General features: G+C 45.6%; 1 protein-coding gene across 7 annotated transcripts in view; it reads right to left on the minus strand.

Moving 5' to 3' along the window:
- Positions 1-16,811, minus strand: part of RBFOX1 (RNA binding fox-1 homolog 1) — a 1,434,482-nt gene that overhangs the window by 323,748 nt on the left and 1,093,923 nt on the right. The window contains exon 1 of one of the 7 annotated variants that reach the window (XM_041748022.1): positions 15,170-15,848. The exons of 5 other annotated variants lie outside the window; for them this stretch is intronic. In XM_041748022.1, coding sequence (XP_041603956.1) covers positions 15,170-15,256 — 87 coding nt within the window. In that variant the 5' untranslated portion in view covers positions 15,257-15,848. Of the gene's footprint in view, positions 1-15,169; positions 15,852-16,811 lie in introns of those variants that run through there. One more of the 7 variants, XM_041748017.1, reaches the window with a different exon arrangement.

Below are 16,811 nucleotides of genomic sequence, written 5' to 3' on the forward strand. Positions count from 1 at the left end.
AATCATATCAGAGCTCAACTGCACACCTTCCATCCTTCAACACTCCAAAATAACCTTCTCAGTTACTATCACATGACTTATTTTATTTTCTTCATAGTACATAATGCCATCAGATGTTCTACTTGTTGCCTGTTTTCCTCTATTAAAAGTCTGAATGGTCTTATTCACCCCTGCAAATTTATTGCCCGGCACACACTGAACGCTCAGTAAATATTTACTAAATTCATGAATACATATGGAAACCAATCTAGAGACACTGGAATTTCCAAACTAACCCCCCACCTTGGCCTCCGAAATGCAGGTGACCTGTTGTCATCATCACCCTCATTTTAATTGTGAGGGCCAGATATGAAGATGGAAAGGAAAGCACAATAACTGGTAAGCTACTGATAAAAACAAAAGAAAACAAAAAAGTCTTTTCCATTTTCTATGCACACTCTGAGAAGGGCTGGCTGGCTTCCCTCATCCTAATGCCATGGGTAAGCTTGTGCCAGAACTTCTTTCTCCAATCTATAAGGGGAAAATGCTCTACTTTTAGGACTTAAGGGAATTAGGAAAAGGATTTAGTTTTTAAGAGAGAAAGAGAAGTCCTTTAAATTGAAAACTCATCTTGGGCCCTAGACATACATTTGGGTTGCAAGAGAAAAACTCAGGCAGGAGTGATGAGAGCTGACAAGACAAGTCTGGTCTGTCTCCCAGTCTTGGCTCCTGAGAAGGCTGCCCGGAAGACAGCTTGATCTCTTGAGCAGCTTGGTTTTTAGTCCTAAAATGGGCATACGTTTTGGTGAGATTGCTACAGGGCAGTTGTGTGTTCCAGGGGTCACACATGCACTCACATCTCCATGATGGATGGAGTTCCTCTTTTCCTCACAGGGAAGCATATCTTTCAGAGCCTCCACTTCACAGAACTTAGGAGAACACTGAGAGCAGAAGCCACCCACCTGGATGGTTGGAGCCAGCCAACCTCTGCCTCTCTCTTCTTTTAATCCTCTAACCCCCAGGGATCCATGGTTGGTTTCCCTCCTTCATCCCCATCTTCCCCTTTCCATTGGACTTAAAAGCTCTAATTTTCCAATGCCCCATTTACTTAAGATATTAGCTATGCATTTTATTGTAAGCTATCACCTTGCTCTTCATGTTCTGAACAAAAAGGATATTTATTAGTTGAAAAAATAATTTATTCTATCTTTAAAAGTTTTTTAATAGAAAAAATGCTGGCTGCAAGTGATGTAAATTTTTCTGTATAAGTTGAGAGTATGGAAATTTTTGTGGAAGAAAATATACATGCGGGAAAGAGGTAAGATGTGTAGAGTGATCTGAAGTAGTTACTTCTGGGTGGTGGATTATTATTTGTGTGTTTGTGTGGGTGTAACACACATGGCCATGTATTTGTTTGTGCTTTTCTGATTACCAACATTTATTTTGCACTTATCTTGCACTAATTTTATAATCAGAAAAACAGGCAACAATTATTTTCAATGGATTTTCTGTTGGAAAGGAGCCCAAGAAGGAAGCCATAAGCTTCATCAAACACCAAACAGATTGACTGCTTGCTGACACTGGCACCAAGGTATGATACCCTTCCTGCAGGTGGACAACTCTGTGTGAAATGCACTAGCTGGGCTGGACTTTGGCCATGGTGGGGTCCACCAGAGGCTATCATAAACAAACCTTCTTCAGACTCATCTCTTGGGATGGGTTCTGGCTCAATGGCAAGCCTCACCTGACCTCTTTCCCAGGACTGCTCAATAATACTTCACATGGTCTCCAAGCACATGGAGGTCTGGGGCACAGTCCACTAATTCAAAGTAGACATGTACCCCAGGCTGGGTCCATCAGGTTATTTGCTGGGAATTTGGAACTTGAATGGAGACACAATGGCTAGTGGTTTTTGTAGCTGAGTCACTGTGGTTTCTGAAACTTGGCAAGATTGGCACTTTGAGCCAGATAATTCTGGAGAATTCTGAATGATTCTGGTTGTCCTATGGATTGCACGGTGTTAATAGCAACCACTCTCTGATTGTGACAGCTAAAAATGACCCTACAGGGCAAAAATCATCCCTGGCTGAGAACCACTCACCCGAAGAGAATGTCCACAAATTCTGCCCACTGAGATCCTTCAGCCTGCCCTACTTCCTCCTGTACTTCCTTTTCCTTCATTTTCTTTGGGTTTCCCCCATTTAAATTCAAGAGTGTCTGTGCATTCAACTGCTTACGCGTTACATCTCCAAACCTATAAAAATGTAGACACCTCCCCCCACTATATTTTTGTTAAAGTAGGCAGAATTCATTCAAAACTCATCTTTGGTTTCTTGATATTCAAAATGACCTGTCCTCTCGCAACCCATGGAAAGCCAAACAGCTCTTAATTGAACTCCTCTCTGATATCAGAGCAGATCTGAACACGAAGGCACGAATGCAGCAGTCACTTCTGGGCCACACGGGACGCTGAAATAGTCCACGATGCGTCAGCCCCAAGACCCCTTACAGAGTGAATCAAGGTGGAAGAGGAACATTCACCTAGCCAGGGAAGCCTGATTGTGATTGGGTATTTAGAACTCATGCCAGCGTGTGAGGAGGTTGGAAACCCAGGAAGCAGAGATGCCATCAGACACACGCCTGGCCCATCCCCGGGATGGAACTGTACAAAATGCTCCTTAGGGAGGCTCCGGGTAGCCAGAACCAAGCACTAAAGAAAATAGCCATGCAGACAGCACTGCACACCCAAAGCCCCAACTGTTGGAACAGATCAGAATTCCATATGATCCGCGTTACCCCCAGCAACGGAGGGCAGCTCATCCATCCCCAGGCTGCCCCATCAGTGTGCGGCAAGGGGGGCCCTGGTCCCTTACAGCGCAGCCGGGGACAGGCCGCTGATGCCCGGCCCCACACGGCGGGTGAACGCATCCAGCATCTGCTCGGCCCCGCACAAATCTTCAGGCCCTCAGGCAGGCGCAGCGCCGAGTCCCTCAGCTGAGTCACAGTGGGAACCACCTGCCAAAACGCCAGGTGTACAGCAAGCCCTAGCTCGTTCGGGTCCTCGAGCCCCCACCCAAGTTCCCGGGAAAGGCAAATGCAGGGTGGCCCGCACAGCCTGCGTCTACAAGGTCACAGGAGCCGCCTTGTGTAGACGGTCACTGGACGGTCCATGCCAATTGCACATTTTCTGTCAAAACCTCCCAGATAGCAGGCACCTCGGTGTTTACACCTCTCAGCAGAACAAATGTGGAGCCGTTGAAGGGAGAAATAACACACCCGCCGCAGCAACACTGGAAGACATCGCTTGCAAGCTGTCCGCGGCCCCTGGAGGAACTGACATGCTTGACAGAGAATGTGTGTTGGTAACGTCGCTTGATTTGTGTTTAAAGGGAAAACAGAAAGTGCATTTCCAGGAGGTTTAGACATTGATAACCAAAGAGAAGGTCTTGTCAACAAAGCCCCAAGGACCATGTCCCGGCAGTCCCGTCCTCCCGCTTCTCACTGGCCCACCTCCTGCTTGATCTCCCGGAGGATTCGGGCTTCCAGGGGAACGAGACCTGCTGCCAGAGGGCTGCAAGCCACAGGGAGGACAGCTGATCAGAAATGACAGTGGCACAAACCCCTGTTAGCCTCCGCTGCAAGCAGGATGTGCGGGGAAGAGACAAGGCTGTTGCCCGCGGAGGCAGAGCGGAGGCACCAGAGCCTCCCTGGGAGCGTCCCCAGGCCGCCCGGGCTCAGCCCTGGGAGCTGGGGGGGTGGAGGGGGAGTTTTTCCTGGATGCTTTATTTATTTATTTTTTAAAGATTATTTATTTATTTATTTATAGAGACACAGAGAGAGAGAGGCAGAGACACAGGCAGAGGGAGAAGCAGGCTCCATGCCGAGAGCCCAACACGGGACTTGATCCAGGGTGTCCAGGATCACACCTTAGGCTGCAGGCGGCGCTAAACTGCAGCGCCACTGGGGCTGCCCTCCTAGATGCTTTAGAGCAGCAGAAACACCCTGTGGAAAATACCCGATGCAGTGACCGGCGGCAGTAGCAACAGCAGAAATAATAGGAATGTAGTTATAATATAGTAAATATAAAAGTATTGCTATTAACTATATTATATAGTATCATATAATCATATATATTATAGTTACATATATGATAATCATACATTATATATAATTCTATGAAACATAGTATTACATATAATTGCGTTTTATTTAATGAATCATTGTATAATTATATGTAATAGTATATAATAATTATAAAGCATATAATTGCAGCTGATAAGTGTATATAATACCTATTTTATATGTGTATTATATGTAATACATACTACTATACACACATAATATATGTTACGTAATATTATCTAATCCTTATTATGTTGTTATTATATTATTTCTATTCTTTTTTTATTTTTTAAGATTTATTTATTTATTTATTATTATTTATTTATTACATGAGAGACACAGAGAGGAAGAGAGAGGCAGAGACACAGGCAGAGGGAGAAGCAGGCGCCACACAGGGAGCCGAGGTGGGACTCGATCCCAGGTCTCTAGGATCATGCCCTGGGCTGACAGCAGACGCTAAACCGCTGAGCCACCCAGGGATCCCCTATTCTTTTTTTTAAAGTATTTATTTATCTATTTTGAGAGAGAGCACAAGAGAGTGAGGTTGAGCGGGGGCAGGATCTGAAGCAGGCTGGAGCCAGATGTGGGGCTCCATCCCACGACCCTGGGATCACGACCTGAGCTGAAATCAAGAGTCGGATGCTTAATGGACCGAGCCTCAGGGGGCTATTAAGCCCCCTTAATAAGGGCGCCCCTTATTATTTCTGTTCTCATTGAGCCTTACTACATACCAAGTACCATTATAGGTACCTTACAAATACTAACACATCTGATCCCCAAAAGCAACTCTGATAATGGTCCCTATGCAATGAAGGATACCAAAGCATGGATTTAGGTGCTTTTAATATGTTCATTTTACAGATGAGAAACCTGCAGTACAAAACAATTCAGGAATTTCCCTCAGGAGGCAAAGCTGAGATTCTAATGCAGCAGACTAGCTCAAGAGCTCATACTCTTACCCAATACATAACATACATATATGTGTTCATATATGCATCACATATATTATATGTTATATAATTATACGCCAGATATATATAACATATATTATTATTATATATACCTGGCAACACTCAATACTGCCTCTATTATATAGTTAGTTCTGGTGATGTTTGGAAATAAACTCCTAGCATTGCAGTTGCGCTTGGACATAAACCTACTAATATGTTAACCGAGTATTTTGCGCGTGCCGGGCACTGTGCTGTGAACTTTACATGCTTTGGTACCTCCACCCAACAGGGTTACTGCTGCCCAGAAAGGGGAGCAGCCTTGTCCGAGGTCACGGGGGTGGAGGCAGGACCTGAGCCAGGTGGTCCGCTCCAGGGCCCACACCCCCACATTGTCCCTGTAGCCTGCTTCTCCCCCCCCCCCCACCCCCAAATACAGCGCTTCACTTAGACACCGTAGGTGAAATGCCTTACACACTGCCTGGTACCTCGTAAATGCCTGAAAATAAGCAGCTGCTGTTGTTTTTATTATAACTAAATGTGAAAAGCCCAGTAGGCTTTTTCTTCCAAGAAAATGACGGAAGTATGAATTTATGACACTGTCTGCTCAGAGGGCAGATCCTTCGCCCCTTTTAAACCTCGACAAAGCCCCTGTGTTGTCGGGCAACACCAGTTCCAAAATCCAGCTGCTCACGGAAAACCCGGGGCTGCTGGTAAACACAGGGCTCACCAGGCCCTGCCCTCTGATGCACAGTCCGGGGCCCGGGGTGGGCGGTACACCGCTGACCAGCCTGCCCGCACGCTGACCGTAGCAGGCCTGGAGAACACACCGGTAAAGGCGGTCCTGGAAGTGACTGGGAGCCGTGTTCTTCCCCGAAGGCTCCCAGCAAGCTGCCCGGTGCCAGTCGGCAGTCTTGCACTCACACTCCTCCCTGCCACCGGGTGCTGACAGATGGGAGCTATTCTTATTATTTAACATTTATTAAGCGCCCACAGTGTGCTAAGAGCTGCATGGAACAGGGGTGTGGGTGGTCCCAAAGAGTGTGTCCCCAGCAGGCTATGGCCACATGGAGGGGAGGGGATGGGCCTCTCTTCCCCTCTTCAAAGTCCACTCCTCTCAGCCAGCTCTACTTCCAGCCCCATAAGTCCTACTGGAGCCAGAGGACAAAGATTTGGACAAGAATTCAGTACAAGGGAGGCCTTTTTCATGCTGCTTTGTGTGTGACCAGAAGCCCCAGCTTCCCAGGCCATTGACTTGGGGAATGAGAAGGGCTGGGAGTTTGATACAACCCAAGGCCATGGGCTGTGCCTGGCCACATTCCCTGGTCAAACCACAGGATGGTATTGTTTTTCTCTCTCTTGCTTGCTCACTCTCTCTCCTCCACAGCCTTCCCCAATGGCACCCTACTCTAACCAGCTGCACCAAAATGCATGTCCCTGGTTGTTGAGAATCTGCACTGAGAGGGAACAGAGAGATACAAATGTGCCTCCTCACCCCCAAACCTAGAGCATCTTCATATCAAAAAGAAAGTGCAGCCACCCAGGATATCATGAGAAAAACCATGGCAGCAAGCGATGTTGGCCATCCATAATGAAGTGCCCACAGAGAGCAGGGGCTGTTCTCCATGCTTTGCAAGTGTCATCTCATCACATTTTCAGGACTCCCTCCTGGAGTAAGTGAGACTGTCCCCCACTGTCAAGTTGAGACAATAGGAGCTCAGAAAGGGAAACCCCACCTCAGACAGAGGCCAAGATGCCTGCTCAGATTGGTCTGAGTGGGGCGCCCAGACCCTGGCATTATGTCATGCTGCCTGAATAGCATTATGGTTGTAGTGCAAAGGCCTCGGGTGTGGTCCTTTTCTGCACACTTTTATTTCTGACTTTGACTTTGAGAGGTAGAGAATATGGCATATCACTCCTGTTTTATAGATGAGCAAGGGGAGGCTGAGAGAGGTCCAGCAACTTGCCCCAAGTCACCAGGAGAAGGTCATGGCCAGGTTCAGGTTCCCCTGGTCTAAATCCGACACTCTAAACTCTCTGATCTAAACCCCCTCATGAAATAAGAAGAAATAGCTCTACAGAGAGCACTCTGTGAGAACACCCTGTAATGCACGAGCTGACTGCCTCTCCCAAATGCTCCCCACCTCTAGGAGCCAGGGCAGATTAGAAAGTGGAAGGAACAGTAACAGCTGAGGGAGGCCACCCTCTTCCCCCAGCATGACATGCTGAACTCACTGCACTACTCAGAGCCACACACAAGGTAGGATAGGACAGAACTGGCCTCGGCTTCAGAGACACAATTCTTGCTGTCACCCTTCTTCCTCAGAAAAGCAAAAAACAAAAAAAAACAAAAAACCAAGCAAACAAAAAACTCTACCCTTTGCCTCCAGGAACACACCAGAAACCCTGTCCTTTGGGAAGGATGAAAAACTATCCATAGAGAGCCATCTTCCTGGGACTGTAGGAAAATCCATCTTGACCGCGTAAGCTACCAACAGTGGTAAAGACCTACTCCTACTCCGCGGCTGAGTGGGGTTGAGACTCTACTGAGTTCTAACTTTAAGCAGTTGTGATTAACTTCTGATTCTCCTGCCATTAGTGTCGTCATGTATGCTACTTCTGAGGACAGAGACTGGGTCTTTTTTTTTTTTTTTTAAGATTTATTTATTTATTTATTTATTTATTTATTTATGATAGACATAGAGAGAGAGAGAGAGAGGTAGAGACACAGGAGGAGGGAGAAGCAAGCTCCATGCAGGAGCCACACACAAGGAGGATGGAGTCCGGACGTGGGACTCCATCCCGGGACTCCAGGATTGCGCCCTGGGCCAAAGGCAGGCACCAAACTGCTGAGCTACCCAGGGATCCCCATGAGACTGGGTCTTAGACTTGGGTCTTACAACCCAAAGGGCTCAAGCTAGGAACCGGGCATTTGCAGGAGCTGCTGACAAGAAAAGACCTGAGGAGTACTGAGTTCAATATTTCTGGACACCTCTTAAGGTTCAGCAGTTAATCAAGTGGACGCACGGGCTGCTTGCATGCTGGTGGGATGCATGTGTGATGGAACTATCTTTAGACGTGAGAGAAACATAAATAGGGGTGAGTATCTCTGTCATAAATCAGCCGGGGAAAACACTTACCCAAAACAACCTTTAAAAGACAGGGAGGGGGCTCTGCTTCCCCATCAAAGGCTCAGATTGCTGAACACCAAAGCAGCAAAGTGGAGTGTGAAATCCACAAGTTTCTCCAGCTCTGCTTGTCCCATGCCAACGTATTATAAAAAGCAGACTTGCTGATATAGCATGCCTTTAAAATGATCAAAATGACAGATGGTTGCTGCAGAAACACATCCTTTTTATAGGACTGATATTAATCAGAAGAGATTGACAGTGTCCCTTTAATCTTTTAATTAAAAAAAAAAAGTGCATTTCTAGAAAACAGTACAGGGCAAGTCGGTAGCATCTCCGAAGTTCTTTGGAACGATGGACCATCCACATTATTTCAAACTTAACTGGAAGGCTTTGGTTTTCCTTTCTTTATATATTTATTCGTGTATGTATTGCTAATAGAAGAGAAATGATGTTGTTGCCTGAGAAGCCCAATCTTGGCTTCAGTTATGCTGTCACTAAATGTCCTTAGCAGACTGTCTTGACTTCCCTAGACCATGCCTGGTGTCCTCACCTGGAAAATAGTGGGAATGCTCCAAACAGACCATTTTGTTGTGGGAGACAGTACTGTGATTAATTTGGGTGGGCTAACACCGAATAAAATTGCCATATCCTACTTCGATATGTCTGATCATTAATGGAGAAGCAAGGTGCTCTCGATGACAGCTAACTGCCTGGTGAGTAGGACCACTGGCATCAGGCAAAGAGGATAATTAAGATCAGGATCCCACACTTCCTTCCCTGGAGAGGGTGTGTGCGGGGTTCAGAGGAGAAAACACATGCCTGGATTTCTGTAATAGCTTCAGCTAGGATTGCTGACCATGAGAACCTGGTATTTTCCTGTCCAGCACTCCATGTTGAGAAGAGAACTCATTTTTTTCCCCCATCTATCCACAGCCCCTTACAGCTCAGTCTGGGAGGACTACAGCCCCTTGCAGCTCCAACATGAGCAGTGAGTCCAGATGATTGCTTTGGGGGTGGGCACGGTTTACAAGATAAGACGAGGAGACTGCTATGTGGAACTTTTGCGGAAGAGACTTGTGAAGATGGGTTGGGATCCAAGCCAGGAGTTGCTTGGTCACCATTTTTGCCACCACTTGGATGTGGTGTGCTTGTGAACAAAGACCAGGAAAAGACAACCACTGTGGGGTTGTGGAGACACATGACCGGGTTTGTTGGAGCCTCTGAATTCAACTGTGCCTGAAGCTGGATTGCCTTCTTTTTCCCCTATAGCCAATACAAATTAGATTTTTGTTGCTTATGAATAAAAGAGTCCTGAATAAAGATTCATCATGCCTCTCTCTCTGTCTCTCTGTCTCTCTCTCTCTCTCTCTCTTCCATACTCTTTCTCTTTCCCTCAAATAATGCAGAATAAACATCTACCCTACTATATGGATGGTAGGTAGGTAGGTAGGTAGGTAGATAGATAGTATCAGATCTTTCCTACGTATTAGGATGTAAGCTTCATGTTGAAAGGGGTCTTGTGTGTCTTCTATCCTGCCTCATCACCATCTTCTACTTCACAGACTGACGTACAGTAGGTGCTCAGTAAATAATTGCTGAATGAGGAAATGAATCACATTTAAAGCTCACAACCACCTTGCAAGACAGGTATTCCTGCTTTCATTTTGTAGCTGAGCAAACAGCCTTAGAGAGGTTAATTGACAAGCCCAAGGCCACACGCTTAGTAAATGCCAGGGCCAATATATCAACCCGGACCCGTTTGACTCCAAATTCTCCTCGCCACCTCCCTGACTCTTTAATTTAGTCTGCTGTTGACACGGCCTCTTTGGCAGTAGAGAAAAGTCACTTAGTGACTAAGATGGAGTTGCCTCGAAGTAAATGACACCACTAGCATTTATAGCAGGTGTACGTTCTGATGTCTTTCCCGATCAGCAGATACTCCAAACATATAGATAACATCGCAGGGCAGCCCCTGTGATATCAGCCACAGACCAAAACAAGTTTACGTCTTTTAGGTGTATCCAAAAGTGTATCTAAATGACCTGCGAGTTCTTTACATGTTCCCCTACCTTCCTGTGGGGATGGTTATTCTTGGGCCACCGTCAGAAGCAGCACTTTGGCAGTTCCTGGCATCACTGCAAACGTGTATGCAGATCTGTCATGAACTACGTCACCACATTCAACGGTGCCGATCCCTGCTTGGAAATCCAGAGTACAGGGGTTTGCTTATACCATCCTCATCCCTATGAGGGGGGGCACCAATCAGCCTTTCTCTGCCACCATCTACTCTGTGATGTTGAGTTAGAAAACATACAGAAAAGATGGCAAAGAGTGCTCAGGACTCAAATCCAGGAAAGCGGATACTCACCTGCTGGATTCACAGAAGAGTGTTCCAGAGCCCATTTGCAAGTGGAGCACTCAGAAATTTTCATTTCTGAGATCCTTGTAGCTCCTTTTGACCTATATCTTTTGACTTTTGAGTCCTATGCTTAAACGATGTCAAATTCCACAGTGCCAATGGGATGGGGAAGATACTGAAGCTCTATCTCGACACATCACCCCAACACCACGAATTCTGCAAGGTGCTCTGCTCTGCTAGGAAGAGCTTTCTCCTTCGCTTCCCAGTTGATGCCTGCTGGTGCTTTACAGCTCAACTCCAATGCCACCTTACCCTTTTAACCGCCCTCTTCCCTACTCAAAGAGACCTCCACCTACCCCGTGTCTCATGTGTTTTCCTATGAATTCCCAAGGATCCACCTCAACAGTAGGCTGGTGAAGAGGGAAGGCTCTGGCCCAACATACCTGATCCAAATCTCAGCTCTGTCACTGACATTCCTGTGACCTTGGACAAGTTACCTTACTGGAGTGTCAGTTTCAGGTTCTTTGTATGCAAAAGAGGCATCATAATGCAGGACTGTGATTCTTTATCTGAGACCTTTGGGGTCATCTGTATTTTGAAATTCAAATTTTTATGGGGGATGGGGTGGGGAATTGTCTTTTTCAGAAAGGTAGTTCAGTGGGAACACTGATTATGTAACACCCTCAGTAGGGTCTGGGACAACACTCTGAAATCAAACACATAAATGTCCCTGTCGCAAAATATATGAATATTCACACCAAGTGGGATATAGAAAGTCTATAAATAGGCACACATCGTTTCAGGTCAATTTTGCTTCCCAAATGAGTTTTGGTGCCAAACTCCCCCTCCTAAAAACCCTGATTTACAGAGCTTTTTGGAATTTAAAATTACAGATAAGGGATGGTAGGCCAATAGTACCCCATGTTAAGGTTTTGTAATAACAAATCGAGGCAATATATCTAAGTGTTTAGCACAGCACCTGGCTGAGAGAAAATACTCAATAATTATTCCCTGTCATTCTTTTCTAATGCTTTCCTTGCAGTGTCAGCTTTGTGTTTATCTAGTGTTCTCGATTTCATGGGCTGTGAACCTACAGGTCTGTGGCTGTAACTATCACTTTAGTGTCCTGGGTATCCAGAGCAGTGCCTGATATAAAACACGTTAGGAGTGAAGGAATCACTAAATTAACACATTTGTGCTGTTTCTACTGTCTTCCATGTAGGAAAAATAGTCTTTTGATCCATTATCTATAATACCTAGATGGGATGGGGCGTACCTGCCCCAGTGTGGAGAATGATCCGGCCACATATGGTCAAAGGGCAGACCTTTTGGCAGATATCTATAGCGAGGAGTACACATCTGAACTCACAACCCAGAGCCAAGGGCTCATTAGACCTAAATGCTAACCAAACAGACTAATCACTTACTAAGCCACTGTTCTCTGATGTCGTTTAGTCTTGTGCGGCCATGGTCTATGGCTTGTCTAAGTCATCTTGGCAACTTCTGGATTCAAGACCGATTGACAACTGACTTGTCAGACCTTCTTTGTTCTCAGATCATACAGCTCATCAATCATTCAAGGTATTGTTGAACATTTAAAGTACATAAAGAGGTTCGATAGGGACATACATTATTCCCTTTTATCCAAAGATTCTGAGATTGAGATCCATACTAAAGGAAAGGAGTGATGTTTATACAATGCACTTGGTAATACTACTCTTTTCCTCTTCTGCTTCTAACTACCCATGAAACTGTCCCAACTGTTCAGCTCAATCCCACATGGCCATTCTGGAATTCTCTGCATGGATGGAAGGAGAAACATCTACCTTGCTAAACATTCAACAAGTTTAGACATGAGATGGAGGGGGCTGGTTAGGAAATCCAAGATGGTAACAATTCTGGCTCTCCCGAGGGATGGCAGGTGGGGCTCATTGTAACTATTGGATCCACTCCTGGAACAAAAGACCCTGTTGAATAACAAGCCCTAGAATTAGTGGAAAACAGCTCCACTCTCTGTTTTTGCCAGACCAAGATGATGCTCTCTTAAAGCCTGTGATGATGTCTGGTCAATTATTTTTTTCTTCAACTGAGTAGAGCAAAACAGGGCAAGGCTACTATGAATAAAAAAAGTGGCACTTGAAAGAATTATGAAACAGAAGTTCTTCTGCCACAGAATTGTTGGCTCTTGAGGTTGGAAAGATCTTGGGAGGAATCTCAAACTCTGATCCAACAACCCTGTCAAGTGGCCACTACAACTCTGTTTGCATATCTCCAGTCACAGTGAACTAACTACCGATGATGGAGTACGCACACTATTTTGGATCACTTTAATGTCTTGCTGATGACATTATTAAGGTGCGGGTGGCACCTTACTTCCCTATGGGAAAGCTCCTGCAATTCTTGAAGAGTTGGTAAAAAAAAAAAAAAAACAAAAACAAAAACACAAGGTCAAGGAATTGGTAAGCAAGCTGATACAGCCTGCTGGGATTCAGGACAGCTGGTGTCAGAAGCCCCAGCTGGAAGGTGTGTGTGTGTGTGTGTGTGTGTGTGTGTGTGTGTGTGTGTGTGTTACAATTTTTCTCTCTTTGAGCTGCTCTTCCTCCCCTGCAAATGTTACTGCAATGGAGTGATTTAAGTTTCTTGACGCCAATGGGTAAATAACAGGCTCTCTCAGCAAACCAGAAATGAAGCTAGTCTCTTTCTAGCCATAGCATTTCAGTGTGTTCCAGGGGATTGGGAGAGGAAGGAGATGAATATGTCACAGCAGCTGGTCTAGAGGCTCCCCGCTGCACTGCTCTCCTGACTTATGGGTAACTAGTTACCAGAAGTGTCACTTGGGAAAACAAAGTATGATAGGGCTAAGATCTGCAAGTAAAATCACTTGTCCCTTCCAAAAATAACTGGGTATGTTTCTCAAAACACTCTGCAAAGGAGGAAGAAATAGGGCCTCCCCAATTTCTCAGCTGGCCTGCGTGTCTCCTCATCTATCATTGGGGTAATACGTCCAGAGTGGCATTTCGTAATGACAGCAACATTCCAGCAAATCGATAGTTATTTAATTCCCAACAAGCTCTGAAGTCCATTAAGCCTGATTACATTCACCCATTTCAGTGGGTGCCACTATTTTTCCTACACCGGCACTTAATCTATAACAGGAACTTATGAGAACTTTCAAAAGCAATTTCAGCATCAATCAGCATAGAGTGAAGGGCACGATTTGCTTGTAATTATTTATCGGACAGGGCAGCAGAGGGTCTGACAAAACTCCAACAGCCGACCTTCACCCCAAGTTTCCAATAGAAGCCAAAGGCCTTCCAGTTTGCCATGGACTCCTGCTTCAGGCCCCATGTGTGCTCCACGGACCTGCTTATGCCAGGGAAGACGGAATAATTTCCATGTTGTGAAGGACCATTCTCCAGATGGTCCACTCATTTCTCACATATAATACAGGAGTTTCCAAACTGAGCAGAGGCCATAAATCTAGGATGATAAAATGTTCTGTTAGTATTTAGAATCATCCCTGCATGTCTCAAATCACTGAAGTTCTTAAAGTTCACAAGAACCATCCAGAAAAGCGGGGGAAATGTATTTGACCAGAACCCTCCCCAGAAATTTTAATTAGGGTATTGCAGGATTTTGAAATCTATCCGGAAGTGCAGGGGACAAGAATGAAGGTGAAAAGGTGCAGGAAACACAAAAGACATTTCGTTTTCCTTGCCGGTAAAAACGCGATACAGGATTCATTACAAAGGGATGGCTGTTCTCAAACAAATAACCAACAAACAACAACCACCTAACCATCTGGGTTCCCCACGATGTACAGACTCTGTCATTTACTCGATGTTAGCTTTCCACAGAGAACTTCAGACATACACCCACCCAGAAGCCAACGCTTGTTTAAAAAGACAAACTTATGGTAAGGGGGAAAAAATATCCCAAGTACCTTATTGGTTAGATGGTTCTCCCCGCACAGAATTAATAGCCTTAAAAGTAAAACCAACACACATTTCAATCCTCCACTTTCTTGCCATCATTAAGATGTAAGCAGCTGGTAAGGGATTCTTAGAATAATCGCTCAACTTCATAAATTAACCATCAACAGAGTGTTCCTTTTCGCCTCGATGCCACCCCTCAACCCAGGTCGGGTTCGGCGGGGGTGGAGGGGGGGAGGGCCTCTATGAAAATAGCCAATCCATGTGAAGGCAAACATATGAATTGATGCATATTTCATGCCTTTTCTATTTCCTGGGTTCAAGCTCTTAACCAAGTCACCTCATGATAAGTTACTTTGCCTCATGATCTGCTCTGGGAGACTGAGTCCCTCAGAAAGCTGGGAAGGAGAGCAAATCCTTTGCCCTGTGGTCAACCTCCTGAAGCAAAGGCATGAATGTTAAACAGCACCCAGATCAATACAAGCAAATATAGCTCAACTACACCATTTATTCAGCCATGAGAGATGTCAATAGCCAGATTAGGGTGATCCATCTTTTTGATTTCCTACTGTCTTCCCACTGACTACACGAGGGCTTTTTCCTGTATTAAAAGTGTTTGCTTTCTCAACCATAAAAATTCCAATTATTACTCTGAGCGCTCTGGAGTTAAGTTGCTTGCTGGCAGTGGCCTTGAATTACCTGGATCAGTCCGGGGAAGTAGGGGGCTGCTGGAACGATCATAGGCACGCCATAGGGATGCAGGAGGACTCCTTGAGAAGGCAACATGCTTTACGTGAAGGTATTATTCCCTCTGAAGCTCAACACATCAATGGAGAGTGAGGGGAAAATCTATAGACCCAACTTCTTCCGAACTACAAAGCTGAGAGCCAAATCGCTTCTGTCAGGAGCCAAGCGCTCATCAACGCCGAGAGGGGGAAAGAAAGAAAATCCGCATCAGCAACTCTTAATGTGAAAGTTTTCTTCCCAGACGACGAGGAGAAACAGCAGCTGCAGAGTTGAAGCTACCAAAATGGAAGGTGCTATTTTGGGAACGGCTTGCCTAACATGACTAACCAAATACTCTTCATTAATTTACTTCTCAGAGAGAGAGAGAGAGAGAGAGAGACCAACCAAATGACAGGGAGAGAGAGAGGTAGTCCGGCTATAGGATTTGGGCTCTTCCAAAGAATTTGGACAAAAGGCAAAGGACAGAGTCCAGATGGGCTTTGTAGAGAGAAATACTGAGCACGTAAATTGATATGATTATCAGTTGCCACTTAAAACTCAAGGAGGTTAATGTGGGCAGCCTTTGGTCCTGATCCAAGAGAAGCTAGGGTGATAGTATAGTTTGTGTCCCCCTCTCTCTCTCCCTCTCTCTGGTTTTATTTTTATTTTTATTTTTATTTATTTTCTTTTTATTTTTTAATTTAATTTATTTATTCACAAGAGAGGAGAGAAAGAGAGAGAGAGGCAGAGACACAGGCAGAGGGAGAAGCACGCTCCATGCAGGGAGCCAGACGCAGGACTCAACCCCGGGTCTCCAGGATCATATCCTGGGCTGAAGGCAGCGCTAAACTGCTGAGCCACCTGGGCTGCCCTGGTTTTAATTTTAAAGGGGAAATCTGCACAAACAGTCCAATAATCATACCAGCTAACATTTGCAGAGGGTGCTAAGCACAGAGAATGAATGAAGTTATTGACATGGGCTATGTCCCTTATTCTGGGAACTGTCTGAACTACTATCAGGTCCAGGCAAACACAACAGGTAAGGGGGCTCACACTAGCTGGATTGTTTGCTCCCAGGCCGAGCCTCTGAGCCTCGGTCTCCTCACCTGGAAAATGGAATAATAACAGACCATACCTCATAGGGTTGCATGACCAAGTCCTTGGCATGATGCCCTCTGTACAATACTGTAGGCCATCAGCCAGTCTCATCCCGTGTTTCCTGTTCTTGTCCCAGCGGTCGGTATGGACACATCTCTGGCCTCAGATCAATGGTGCAGATACGTTCAAATTGTCACTTGTAGCGGGAAGGCACGGGGGCCGGTGGAGAGCTCCCCGGTTTCGAGAGCAGGGATGGGGAACAGACAAAGCCAGTCCGCTCAGCTAACGCCGAAGGCCCAGGGATCACTGGAAATCAGCTTCAAACCAAACATCCGCGCGCCACATTCCACCTCTAACTCTAAGCAGGACACAGGATATAGATTTTGTAGAAACTCAGGGCGCTTCAGACACCGCAAAACATATTCAACTATTGGCTTTTTCTAAATCCAAATGTCAATTCCTCCACTTTTAGATAGCCAAGGTGTTTTTACACTACACTAATTTTAGTTGCTTGATT

Source organism: Vulpes lagopus, chromosome 3 (assembly GCF_018345385.1).
Source record: "Vulpes lagopus strain Blue_001 chromosome 3, ASM1834538v1, whole genome shotgun sequence".
In the NCBI taxonomy this organism is placed as follows: Eukaryota; Metazoa; Chordata; class Mammalia; order Carnivora; family Canidae; genus Vulpes; species Vulpes lagopus.